At 43.5% G+C, this 14,330-nt stretch overlaps 1 protein-coding gene across 6 annotated transcripts in view; it reads left to right on the forward strand.

Moving 5' to 3' along the window:
* LOC138978648 (protein split ends-like) overlaps positions 1–14,330 on the forward strand; it is a 94,553-nt gene that overhangs the window by 13,856 nt on the left and 66,367 nt on the right. For all 6 annotated transcript variants that reach the window (XM_070351421.1, XM_070351418.1, XM_070351416.1 and 3 more), the window contains exon 2: positions 7,037–7,363. In XM_070351421.1, coding sequence (XP_070207522.1) covers positions 7,037–7,363 — 327 coding nt within the window. The remainder of the gene's footprint in view (positions 1–7,036; positions 7,364–14,330) is intronic.

Here is a 14,330-nt window from a genome sequence, read left to right on the forward strand (position 1 = left end):
GAAGGAAAAATTTTGAAGTTGGAAGATCTTGATGGTCGTCATCGCCTGTTGCTAGGAGCTGGGGCCTGGTTGTCTGTGTGCACAGACTCCATCCAGCGCAGGGAGGAAGGAAATGATGGTGGCCGTTGCCGTGGCTTGAGCAATCCGTTCAATGAGTTGCGTTCAATAATACAGACAGGCTTCGTTCGCGCAATATCGATTTCTCCCGGGGGGTCCCTGGCCAAAGGAAGGCAGCAATTCCAGGGAGTTCTTCCCTCCCCGACTGACGACGCCGCATCAATATTCAATCAGTAAACCCGCAGGGACCCGCGTGTGCTGTTTACGGCTTGATTTGCTGGGCTGGGGTGGACGAGTGGGGAGATAAAAGCGAAGCTGAGGGGGTAGAGGTGTTTTCTGTTTCGATCAATTCGAATGCTCGTCCTCATTGCCAACCTTGCCCTTGCTCTTAATACTGTCGGTGAGCCATATACGCATTTCCTTGGAAGGCTAGAACTCTTTTTAGGGTGTTTGCCTTTCGCCAGTCGACGTCGTAGGTGGCGTGCATTTGCATAGATATTAAATGGAGAGGCTGGCAAGGGAGAGAGGGGGATTTGCATAGATATTGTCTGGCAGCCAGATTGCCCCGAAGAAAGCCGCACAGAGCGTGATTGAGGAGAATTCGCCGAGGGGACCGGACAGAAACCGAGACCGCTCTTGCTGATGTGCCTGACAGAGGTGGCTGGCCGTTAGGAAGGAACACACAGAGAACGGTAATGATGGCCATGAGGGAGAACGAATTCTAGGGACTTTAGACCGTGCGGGTTCCGGAAAAGAATATGGTTGGGAGCTGAGTGGAAGGTGCCGAATAATGTGCACACAGACGACCGGAGACACAGAACAGTGGTTAGCTTTGTAGAACAGAGACATAGATGAAAATGCAGTCTGTAGAGATTATAGCAGGATAGACGCCAGGCGCCAACCATTCAGGGATTACTGGTTTTAAGAAGTACGACCAATGGTGGATGTTAAACGATAATTGGGTAAAGCATCTTGTCACATTCAGAAACATTTGAGTGTTTTGTTTTTGTCGGCCAACGTTAAATCATATGCTGGTTGCATACCATTCCCCGGAGGTCAAACGAAGAGCATGAGCGAACAGAGAGGTAGATGTAACTACAATGTACCAGATTGTCAAAAGGGACTTCTCCTGAAACTTGTGAAAGGTAGAAAAGGTGATGTGTTGATACTGAATTTGAAAGAGGCAAGGTTTGGGCTGAGACTACACTAGAGCTTGGTTTAGTAGATAGGGTCAGGGAAGAAGACGCCGAATGCAGACCAGGAATACCCGAGTCAAGAGTGGTCGGGGGGGGGGGGGGGGGGGTGTATCAACTAAATGTTTCACTTCGAAGGCAAGACAGTTGGCTACAAAGTACAAGAACTGGTTGGAGAAGATGACTTCCAGAGTGTAGACCAGCGAGTCAGAGCTTGTCACGCATTGGGGACAACGTTGGCAGAGAATTAGTATCACAGTGGATTGAGCACACAACACACACTTTATGAACCCAGACTCGCTGCAAGATTAAAAGGCATTTCACGTGAGGGAACATCACGCAAGCAGACGACCCAAATCCTTTTGTCACTAAGACTAAGAGTAAGAGATTAGGGATAGGGACACTGGCTGTTTTAGTGCACAGTCTATCTAAATACTTCCAAGATACAGTTCATTTATTTAGATACTTGTCATTGGAGTATAACTTGATGTGATAGGAATTTGGAGACGGTAATTACATTGAGTGCTTGTCAATGAGTTTCAATGTGAGACGAAGAGAGGACTTCGACGTTGCTCAAGCGGTCTGGTCTAGTTATGTAAGAGCTGTAAACATGGACAGACCTGAGTTCTAGGTAAGCCTGAAAGCAGGGCGCGGAAACACAGGTCGCCAATTCTTATTTAAAAGCCGTATTACACATGCACCGCTGCACACTTCGAATACACGTAATCGGATTGACCAATTTAGTAGGTGTATCGAGACTCGAGATCCGCTTACCCAGCAGGTGCAGCTTCGTCTCATGCAGAGATGGACAAAACAAACCCCACACAGGATGATTACTGTTGCAAGCATTGCATTATATTACACAATTTACAGACCCACCGCCCGTTACAAAATAAATTAATAAATGCGCGATACATGCTGTTACTCCGTACAATCGTGTCCCGAAAGAGGAGGCTGTAGCCGAGATGAAGCCTCTCTCTCTCTCTCTCTCTCTCTCTCTCTCTCTCTCTCTCTCTGTAACTTGTGAGAAGAGTGTAACTTGTAAGAAGGGTGGGGCCTGTCATATTCTCACATGACATCTCAGCACTAACTCACGAGTGGCAAGTACAATCTACAATACAAAAATATAACCTTGCTGAACACAGAAGGAGAAACGAAGGGGAAAAACACCCAGCCCTACAACATGTCCAGGGTGTGCGTGGAACTGGGAGGTGGGATTAGTACAGGGGATTTAGCAGCATGGCACACTCGCCTACAGGGCCGGTCGGGGCTGGCGTGATCAATACAGTTGGCAGCCAGCAGCTATAAGCGCCCTTCTCTGACCTTTACGTTTTGCAGGCCCTGGATAGTGCCTGCTGCAGCCTCTCCCTTCCCCTCCCTATCCCGTGTCGTTCGTTATAACCCGTCGTCGTCCTCTGAGCCAGGCTGGGCACGCCACACCATCGATCTCTCTCTCTCTCTCTCTCTCTCTCTCTCTTTTCCCCTCTCTCGCTCTCTTTTCCCCTCTCTCTCTCTTCTTTTCCCCTCTCTGTCTCCCACTATCTCTCGCTCCCATTATCTCTCTCTCCCTCTATCTCTCTCTCCCTCTATCTCTCCCTCTCCCTCTATCTCTCCCTCTATCTCTCTCTCTCCCTCTATCTCTCTCTCTCCCTCTATCTCTCTCTCTTTCATTCCCCCCCCCCCCCTCCCCTCTCTCTGAATAATGAACGAGAGCTCACGTGGCGTATCAGCTTGCTGAGATATCGACCAGAAGCTGGCTGGCTGGCTATCATAGGCCGCAGCTACACAGCTAGCTGAGCTACTACCAGGGGAAATTGTGAGAGCGCACGGCCTAGCTATATAGTATTGCTGCGGTCTGTTTTGCAAAGCCAGGCTATACTGCATCATTGTTTCCATCTGTTGTTGTGCTGGAGGTGAACAGCCAGGCTTATACCCTGACATGGGGGGGGGGGGGGGGGGGGGGTGAGGAGGGTGTTGTTTTCAACAGCTTTCAGTAAACTTTCTCGTGTATGTTCAATCACTGGTTTGGATTGGTCACGCCCGGGCCTTGTTAATAAATCCTTCCAGTCACATCAGCCTTTGGGATTAGTCCCTACTGTATTATGGAGATGCCCCCACACGTATTTCCAAATACCTCCCAGCTACTGTTAATGTTATATGTTGAGGGGTTAGCGATACTGGTAGTCTACAGTTGTAGTCTTACACCATGTAAGCAGTTCTGTGAAGAATCGTGTTCAGTAGATCAAATATTGGGTCTCATTTACAGTAAAACAGACTGCTAGCGCACACACACATTCTCTCTCTCTCTCTCTCTCTCTCTCTCTCTCTCTCTCTCTCTCTCTCTCTTAACCACTCAACTTACTAAAATGTCAACCAAAAAGACAGCCATTTCTTTACTGAATCAGTCTGTAAAAAGACAGTTTGTTTGGTTAGCAGGGAAATAGGTTGGTTATACAACCTAGATAACAAAACAGTATGCGTGGGTGACTGACTGAAGACATGGGCAGGGGCGGACGAGGGGGGGGTTTCAGGGGTTTCCGGAAACCCCCCCCCAGCCAAAAATTTTTTTTTTAAATGGTGTTTTTTTTGGGTATTAATCAGTGACAAAATCTGCTGCCTGAAACTGGTAATGATCATCCTCAAAATGCACCAGATTGCACCATTTTGCATCCTTTTTTACAAAATTTTCCGGGGGGGCATGCCCCCGGACCCCCCTAGCAAGCTAGGCGCTTTGCGCCGTCGGCTCGGCGCTTCGCGCCTTCACACCCATATCTTCACAATATACTTTTGGAAACCCCCCCCATAAAATGAACTGATCCGCCCCTGGGCCTGAGACAACAGTATAGACTATATTGTATTGTAGATTGAGAGGAAGACAATTAGTCTTATGTTACTCCTGGACGTGTTGTGTGGACAGTGAACTACATGTATGAGACAGACACAACGTCTGGTCGAGGAGCCGAGGTCTGTGTGTTGAAGGATACATATCAGGATCAATAGCAAACGACTGAGAGCTTTATTACAACCATAGTGATGAGTCTTCCTTGTCTGGGGAGGAGAGATGGAAAAGTATCATTAGTCGCGGATGGTTGTGACGTCAATGAAGGGCCGTTGTTCCCAGTTGAGGTAATTGTTCTGTCACCCAGGTAGACAATCGATATACAGTGCAGCCAGCTGCTGGCTTGGCTGAAATCGGCTGCAGCTGACCAGTATGTAGCTGCTATTGCAGTGCCAAACCCAAAGCAGATATACACACACACACACACACACACTTCTCAAAGGTGGATGGAAGTGCGTTGAGGGCCTTCCCCCTAGTGCGCGGGATTGCCTTGTGAGCTGAGAAGGAGGCACCCGCCCTTTGCGAGCACACAGCGTCAGTGTCAGATGTCGGCATGTGTACTCGCACTCACGCTTGCATGCACTCACATGCTCACTCACCTTGCCCTTTCTGAAGGATGCCATCAAGATTGTCTATGACGATACAGAAAATACCCAATTCAACAAGATTTTAATGTCATTGTGATATTTCCAAATTTATCAATTATCTGTTACAGTTCCTCTTTTGTTACAAAACGATAGAATACAATACAAACCAATAAAATAAAATACAATACATTAATATTTCAAAATGAGAAACGAACAAACAACATTAAAAATATAAGCAACTATTACAAACACACAGGCAGACACAGATATTGCAACAGGCATTTGGGCATTTTACAATTTTGCCAAGTGAGGTGGACACTGATTTCATTTCACTATCCATTGCAAACAGTAGATTAGTTGACACTGTAGTTCACTTCATTTTCCAACAACACAAAGCCAGAAGGAAATTTAGAAAATGAGAAATGAAGCAATCATCGACAAGGAGTGACCGTCCTGTTCAACATCCCCTTTTGTCCATGTTGCTTATAGTTATACTGCACACATGTCATAAAGTAGTTTTTTTTTAGCTGTTGTGAAATGCCAGGATCGCTGGCTCAAGATAACTAGAAGCCAGCTGCTTGCGTGTGCAGCCATAAATAACTTGGGCTTTGATCCCGGGGGTAATTTGCTGCCTGCATTTTCCTCGGCTTCTTTCTGACATTTTCCTTTTGTAAATGTCAGGCCAAGAGAGGTCTTTGCTCTTTGTGATTGCCTGTCCAACTTTTATGAGATGTTAGTGCCAGACTTTATTCTTTTGTTTTCTTGGGCTGTTATTGGCTTGTGGAAACTGGTTTAAATGACTTTGTTTTGCCACAAAGGATTGGAGTTTTTTGTCTGGTGTCTTTTTGTCTAGCCTTTGGTCTGAGGCTTTGTGAAGGCTGTTTGTGTCCTCTTGGATTCCTTATCCTGTTTCTCTGTTTGTCGAGTTGTTCAGCTGACTTCGCCTTGGCACTAATACAACATCTGAGGCAGTATTGCTATGCCCGGAAAACATGTGCCATTGTTTTCACATACATACAGCCTGATGTGTACATTTTTTGTCCAGCATTCATTTTCAATTTCATCTTCTTCTTGTGTTTGTGAATGTGAATGTCAAACTCGTGTTACACTATGAACTCTTGTTCTTATCAAGTCAGCCTTGATAGATATGTCCTGCTCATGCAACCACTGGGGACCGAAAAACAAAGGGTTATTTGTGTGGACAGCTAGATTAGTTACACCTTTGCTGAAACTTTGATAGTGATAGCAAGACTGTGTGCCAATAGTGATAGCAAGACTGAGCCATCTTGGCTGCTCTGTCAACTCCATCAAACCAGGATGTTGTTTTACCAGGGTTGAGATGGGAGGGGCTGTGTTTGTTTGGACTGTTACAGTGACTTACCTTGTCAATGTATTCAATGTATAGTACCAGTAAAAGTCCTTACCATGTCCTGTCAGTGGTTACATCTGTGACCGTGTACAGTGAAAGGCCCTTAGCGAAAAGCGGACTTTCGAACCTTCCTTTTGACTGACAAGTGACATGTCATATATATATATTTTAAAGTGAGATGAGTGAATGTCACAGGAGAGACCTGTGACAGTTTTAGGTTGTATAATCAGGTGATAAAGTTATCTCACATTTTGAGCACTAAAGGTTAGTAAACAGCAACATCTCAAGATAACTGTATAAGCAGGTCCTTCAGCCAAATTCTTTCATTTTTTTGAAAAATATTTTTGACAGTCATCTGGTGTTTAGTGAAAGTTGAAGTGGCACTGTCGGTGTATGCAAATTAGGTACTACATTCCCATCCTTCGCAGAGACAAGCTTAATCTGTGTTGATGTTTTAGTATGGACTAGCCAAGCCTTACTACTTGTATAGTCTTGGGGACGACAGGTTTTTAGTGTTGATATTTTAGTTTAAGCCTGGCAGACTCAGGACTGACTAAATTTGTTGATATTGCTTCACGCGGCTTGCTTTATTTCAAGACTGAATGGATATTTCCCTATCTAAGCAAATGAAGACATGCTGCACATCAAGTTCAGTATTCAAACACTTCATTATGCAGAAGGCGGGAAAATGGCCAGTAGATTTTCCTGTTGTAATACATGTATTGTGAAATGTGTAACAAAATTTAATGATGAAAGGAACACAACTTGAGTGTACTCTTTTGTTCAAGTTCGACTGCATTCAGCTGCACTTCCATGACAGGCTTGTGTTGATATAGTTGAGAATGTATTGGGATGAGATATTCAAAATCTTGCTATACTTTGGCCCGCAGTGCATGTGTACAGGCTAGGGGGTCCTAGAGTTCAGACGTATGACCATACAATCATTTATAGAACTCCAGTGCTCATGTGCATTTTCTTGCCTATTTTGCAGGTATGGAAAGATTCAGAATGTCAAGATCCAGCCGCCGGCCAAGGACAGTGACGCCACCATTGCCGCCACCGTGGCGTTCATGGACATCCGATCGGCGTCCAAGGCCCACAACTCTAAGAATACAATAGACAGTAATGTCCTGCGTAGCGAGTACTGGGATGCCCTGTCCTCCACGGTACGCAGTCAGAGTGACTCAGGTCGGAGTGGCGGCAGCGCCAGTGTGGCAGGAGGAAGTAACACGTATGGTGCCGGACCTCCGGGGTCCATCGTGAATCGCGCCTCTGGCAGTAACGGAAACACTGCGGCTCATGCCTCATGGACAGCAGGGTAAGTGGTCAAGCAGCAGGTAACATAGATGCTCCCTTCTCTTCCTACCTGCTTCTTTACAGTGTTAAGCTTTGGCTGGTAGAAAAGGTCAGCTTTTTTGCAGACAAACTGTTGTCCTGAGGTTAATGGATTTGGTTTTCTTTCCTGCGGCTATTCTGTGGCCATAAAGCAACCCAGTGTGAAATGCAGACTCTCTGTTGCTTTCTTTTAGTTTTAAAATAGCTCTCTGAGCAGAAAGTGCAATTAGTGCACTTTTTTTCTCTCTAGATTTAATTTAGCTAAACATTAGTAGTTCTGTAGCCCTGACAGCCTTTTACAGGCATTTGGTCCACAAGTAGACTGACAGCACTTTACAAAGCGTTTAGCCACACAATAAAAGTGTCTGTAGTCTCACTTGATATGGGTGAGCCAGAGACATACTACATGGTTGAGTTCAAGGCCAAGCAAGGGCTTGACCTTTAGGAAATTGAAAGACCCTTTTAAATATTTATGTGTGAATGGAGAATTCTGGTCTAAATCTTTGATGAGAAGAAAACAGCTGCAATATTGTATTCGGGGATAACCACTGTATTGCACTCGTGAGTCATGCGCTTGGTGCTTCCTGTTCCTTTCATTTATTCATGGTATGTGAACAGTAACAGCTGTGTCAGATATATATATTTGTCAACAAATCTTCACAGTGAACGGGGAATGTGCAGGTAGGCATACTTGTGATGGTATGCTCAGAAAAAAGAGACAATTTCAAACCGAAAATAACTGCAATTTCTGGTTGCAAAGTGATGCAACTGTTGATTGATATGCATCCAATCTGACCTGCCTTTTTATTTTATGTAGGTATTGCTGTGTATTTGTTGTCTTAGTTTCAGGAAATAAGAATAGTTGTAAGAGGGTTACTTGTAGTTTGGCCGAGGCTTACTTTGTGTGTGCACATGTGAGACCAACCTGGTTTCATATGAGGTGTGGCTATCTTGCTATTTCAACACTTTGTTGCTGTTGTGTTTGTGTGTCTGAGTGTTCTACAGGTAAAAACTATCTGTATTAACCTCTCATTGTCTCTGTCTCTGCCCTTTCCTTGCGGTACAACCCTTATGTTTTGCGGGAATCATCCCTTCCCTAATTTTACTTCCTCTTCCCCTTTTCAGAGTCCCCAAACATTTTCTGCTTATGAAGCAGAGCAGATGGAGACTCTTGGAGTACTTGTACTTTTCTGTTTACATATTGTGCACTTTTAATCTACTGTGTGAGTTTCACTGTTTAACATGGGAATTGTTTTACGTATGTACTTTGGATTACAGTATTTCTCTTTTCATCACACTGCCAAACGCAGCACTCTTTTGGATTCACTCTCCATCCACCTATAGTCTTCAGAGTGATGTAACTTCTTTTTGGATTACTACTCGCTTTGGATTACCTTTACCTCACTCAATGCCTCTGGAGTATCTCGGATTGAAAATTGTTAAAGCCAACACATTTTAAAATGTTCTGCAACTTCTGATTGGAGTACATCCTCTCATTGGATAATGGAGTACAGCCTCTCATTGGATAATGGAGTACAGTCTTTCATTGGATAATGGAGTACGGCCTCTCATTGGAAAATGGAGTACAGCCTCTCATTGGATTATGGAGTACAGCCTCTCATTGGATAATGGAGTACAGCCTCTCTCTCATTGGACGATGGAAGTATCTTCCCACAATGATTATATCCTCAGCCTGTGACTGGTTGGTGGAGTAGCATTTGCCTGTGATTTGGAATTTACATCCTGGTAAGTTTTGTGGAGTATTCATCTTGCACTACTGGAGTACACAAGACAGATCACATATTTTGGATATATACTTGCATTGACATCAGCGTCCTCGCACTTTTTGGATTTACCAGCATCAGTCATGGCTCCTCCCTTACTTTCCTGGTTTACTCTGTGGACAAAAGCTTGGAGTATTTGACCTGTGCAAGTCAACCAGCACAGCACTGCACACAACCTGGATTTAGCAGCGCTGAGTGGAGGTGCCCAGTGGGTGGGTTGGTACTGTTGTTTTTACTTTACCCTGTTTGCCTGTTCCCATATTCCAAGACATTTTGACTATTAAAGAAAGAAACAATTTGGGAATGACTCCTCCCCAGCTCTCTTGTTGGTCTCCTTTTGACAGTTTGTGCCTGCTAACACTTTATATGTTCAACTGTTCATTTTCATTCCAGTTTACGTTCTTATTTTGCGCTTGTTTGTTGCTTTTTTGAATTTTTTCTTGTGCATTTTCTCAGATTTATTTTTTCATAATGCAAAACAAAACACGCATATTTCTGTCTAATTTGCATTTGCTTCTGCTTTTTGAAATTTGAAAGTATGTGAATTGTACTTGTCGCACTGTCTACAACTGCACTTAAAATAATATTGTGACACAAGAAAATTGTTGCACAAGGTAAGTTTTGAATACTTTGATATTAATGTTGCAGGTTTACAGTTTCAGTGGTGGTTATTTTATTGGGTTACTACTTGGGGGGGACTGGGAATGGGTGGGTGGCCATTCATTAGGCGATGAGGGGAATTTCTTTCACATAGCATACTAACCCTACCTCTCCCGAGATAGGCGAATTGGACCTCAGAGGACATACAAATAAAATAATCCGAATTTCTTGGCTGCTTTCATCACTAAAAGTGAAAGAAAACGGCGTGAAGCAAGTGGCATGACATTTTGGATGTGTTCCAGTTGGTGCTGTTAGTTGTCATTGTAAATCTGGATAACAGCAGGATGGGGTGGTTAAAGGTACAGTATGGGGCCGTTTTTGGAAATTTGTGCGGCGATTTTGGACCTTACGAAGCTCAAGGGACATTTGCTTTGCTGTACTTTAGACACATCTGCGATTATTTCCTCAAAAATGATCAGAAGCAATGTCAACTTATTACATGAATGTTAGTTGTTACTCTAGCAATTCTTCGGTGTCAGAAACCCAATTCATTCCGTTCCGGTGGATTCTATGGTCTAGCAAACGTGTCATCACCCAATGCTGTTCGGGGCTAAAACGCATACCACAGCATCACAAAAACAAGAGGCGAAGCCTTCAAGGCTCACGTAAGAAATCGACAAACAGTAACACAAACTCAATCACTCCGTCACACATACACACACACACACACACACACACACACACACACACACACACACACACACACACACACACACACACACACACACACACACACACACACACAGAGTAAGCATAGGTGAAACTGTGCAAGAAAGCGAGACACTAGATCTGCCAACTAGTCTCGGCCCGCTCACAATAACAATGACCGAGACTTTCAGTAATTCCTTCGCGTGACGTCTAACCCTCTTACGTCATAATGTGACGTCTTCAAAATGTTAAAGTTTCTATCACACACGAGACGTAATCTTCTTATGCGAGCTTTATCCATAGACTCGGAAATGTTCAAGTTTCTATCACACACACACACACGCACGCACGCACGCACAGACAGACAAAAGTTAGCATCGCATAGGCTACACTTACGTGAGCCAAAAACCACTGTTTTGAAATGTCTAACCAGAGTTTAAGTGCTATTGGTTGGTTCTCCTTTAGCTTCATGCCCGTAAAATTATAAAGTCGTCTGAGGCTATTCGTTTTGTCCCTTATCCTCTCACTCTCAGTACCATTACAATGTTTTGTTTTTTCCCCAGTGAATTTAAGAGTCTTTGTGTCCCACTCCAAGATTAGTTTTTCGTATTAGACGTAGTAGGGCTGTCTGTGGTTCTTATAGTGGACACAAAACAAGATCAGCTGCCTCAAGGTTTACATCTGTTTCAGTGTTTGCTTGTTTGTTTTCATGACTCTCTTTATTCCCCCCTGAAGTAAGGTATTAGTTGTAAATAATAATTAGTTTTTGCGGTGGTTCTTCGCAAATATCTCACTACAACTACAAGGACAATGTCCTTTTCGGAGTTATCCTCTCAAAATAACATTTTGGGTAAGGCAGTTTTTGTTTGTTTGTTTTTTAATTGCGAAACTCATATAATGATTAAACCAAAAATTGTTGTGGCTGAAATTAGCCTGGACAAGATCAAGTTTACGGAGTCAATTTGTGGAACTGTGCTGACATTTTCCATGTTTTCAGATTTGTGCTGAATAAGGTCACTCCTAGTAATAGTATAAACCAGAGAATACCACGTGACGTCCTCTGAGAATATTTTGATCCATATTATATTATGTGGTATTGACAGTTTAACATCATTCTTTTTTTCTCTATTCGTTTTCACGGAGCCACCATACCTTTCAGTCTTGTTATGGAATAGGCATTGAAAAAGATGAGCTCGTTTCGGTAGTTTCGTCAGTGATGTGAACTGTGAGACTGTCAGCAGCGTCTGTCAGATACGTCACAACGAAACTAGTTGGGATACATTATGTTGTGTGATGGAATTTGGTTTCGGTTGTAGCATACTGTTGTCCTTAAGTCTTCTTGGACATGCACTTGCCTGAAAATCAGCACATACACTGTGGGCTGAAGATAGCCATCCGTGTAGGTTTTGCAGCACCTTTTTACCTAAACCTTCGACTTTTCATGGCAAGATAAGTCGAACTCCCCCCCCCCCCCCCTTTCCCCGTCGCGATATAACCTTGAACGGTTGAAAACGACGTTAAACACCAAATAAAGAAAGACAGATAAGTCGAACGTGGTGTTTTGCGATAGCTGTGACCCGGACCCTTATAATAAGTGATAATCAGGGTGTGGTGCTGTCTTACAAGAAGCCCGGTAATCTTGAACTTTAGTGTGTTCAATTCATAGCTCAGAATTCAGAGGCATCTGAGCCTCCAAATTTGCCGAACCTGCACTTGTAAGTAAAACAAGTAATTTTAGATCCCTTTGAAGTCACGGAATGAACTGTACCTTTGTGTACGATTGCATTTCGTTTACATTCGTCAAAGACGGAACTATCCGTGAATTGCGACAGGGGACGTAACTCTGTCGTCTAAATGATGTCCCTAGGTTGAAAACGTAAGCTTTTTGGTGTCATTTTCGAGCATTCCAAAGAAATAGTTTTGCCCAGTGCAGTCTTGTAACGAGTGTGGTTCAATCTATGGCCAGAACGGGCAAGGAAAACTGCCGCTCTTTGGTGAGCAGCTCCGCCAATGGAATGGAGTTCCCCTGGGCGACCTTTCAGTTTCAGTCTACTCTGTTCCAAATAAGGATTTTACTGTCAAGACTCCGTTGTTTTAGGATGAGCAGTATACAAGAAAAGATGTATCTTCACGAGTATTTATGACCTGAAGTGTGACCTTTCGTCTCCCTGGATGGCCATCAGTTATTTGCATCAGAGAAAGCTTCTTAGGCTTAGGCTTTGCTGCGTACGTGTCCTCATTTTCAAAATGGAACCTCGATCTGATCAGGGTAGTGTTTCCTACCAAGTTACAGGATGTGTGGAGTTTTTCAGAGCGCTAGTTTCCATCGCCCTTTTTGCATAATTTTGTTCGCCCTTTTGACAGCAGACTAAAAAAAACTATATTTTCTGAAGGCAGTTTTGCACAATAGAAAATAGGCCACATCAGCCATTCCCGGAGTGTTTTTGTTGGCGGAATGGTAAACGATTTATGTACGTGTACGTGTGTGTGTGTGGCATGAACACTTCCTCTTTTTAGAGGAAATTCCTCTGCTTTGTTTTTAGTTTTCCTCTTTTTTAAAACACTTCTTCAAAAAAATAAAAGCAAAACAGAAGAGAGGAAAATAAATCTCAAATGATTTGTTTAGTTAAATTATATTTTCCCTGAACCTTGCTATGCCCTCTAACTCCCCCCCCCCCCCCCCCCCACACACACACACACGGATTTTCCTCCTTTCTGGGTATTCATTTGTTTTCATGCCTGTAAAACTGTGTTCTTGCTAAAGCTTTAAAAGTGAGCACTGGACATGGTCAATTTATCACTTTCTGCCATTTTGTGTTTGCTTTACTTTTTGACTCACATGCGAAGCAAAAGTGAGTCTATGTACTCACCCGAGTCGTCCGTCCGTCCGTCCGGCCGTCCGGCCGGCCGTCCGGAAAACTTTAACGTTGGATATTTCTTGGACACTATTCAGTCTATCAGTACCAAATTTGGCAAGATGGTGTATGATGACAAGGCCCCAAAAAACATACATAGCATCTTGACCTTGCTTCAAGGTCAAGGTCGCAGGGGCCATAAATGTTGTCTAAAAAACAGCTACAGTCGAACCCACTTAAAACGAACACGCTAGTTACGAATTTTGACTTATAACGAATTAGTTTTAAGTTCCCAACTGAATACCTCTTTCTTCATGCTTAAAAAAAATGCTTAAAACGAATTCTTTATAACGAATTTACGCTTATAACGAGCACTTTTTGGATTCCCAAGCATGCATAATGTCTGTAATTTACTCACGCTTATGACGAAATCTTTAAACTCGTCCCGAGATCGACATATCATGGGAATTTGAGAAGTTTGAATACACGTGTGTCAAAGTCTTCCCTTGCGTCGACTGCTTGAACCATTGCTCAACCGATCACTGAATAAAGTTAAACTGATTACACTGTACTCACAAAACAATTTCAAATTTAGAATCAAAGTGATTGATAGCTCAGACACTGAACATGAATGACTGACTGACGTTTATTTCCTTCGCGAATACCAAAAACGAAACATCGAACGGAAGCCATTTCCAAAAAATATAGATGCCAGAGTGGTTTCCCTTGGACAAGGGAAACCACACTCTCAACGTTTGCGTTCGCCGGTTCGCGATAGTTTATCAGTCAGTCAGTGCTTTCGATTTGGATTTGAACATCATGTTGCAACAAAACAAAACAAAAACTAAATTGGCCAAGGTTTGCTACCCGTCGCCAAGGTAAGTGATTCCGGACAAATGATAGGAACACCGCGAATGTGGACAGTGTCAGTGTGTGCGCGTGTGTGTGACCAAAAACGTAACAACTGGATGAAACATCTGTGTGCTCACTCTCACTCAAACTC

This window comes from Littorina saxatilis, linkage group LG10, assembly GCF_037325665.1.
Source record: "Littorina saxatilis isolate snail1 linkage group LG10, US_GU_Lsax_2.0, whole genome shotgun sequence".
In the NCBI taxonomy this organism is placed as follows: domain Eukaryota; kingdom Metazoa; phylum Mollusca; class Gastropoda; order Littorinimorpha; family Littorinidae; genus Littorina; species Littorina saxatilis.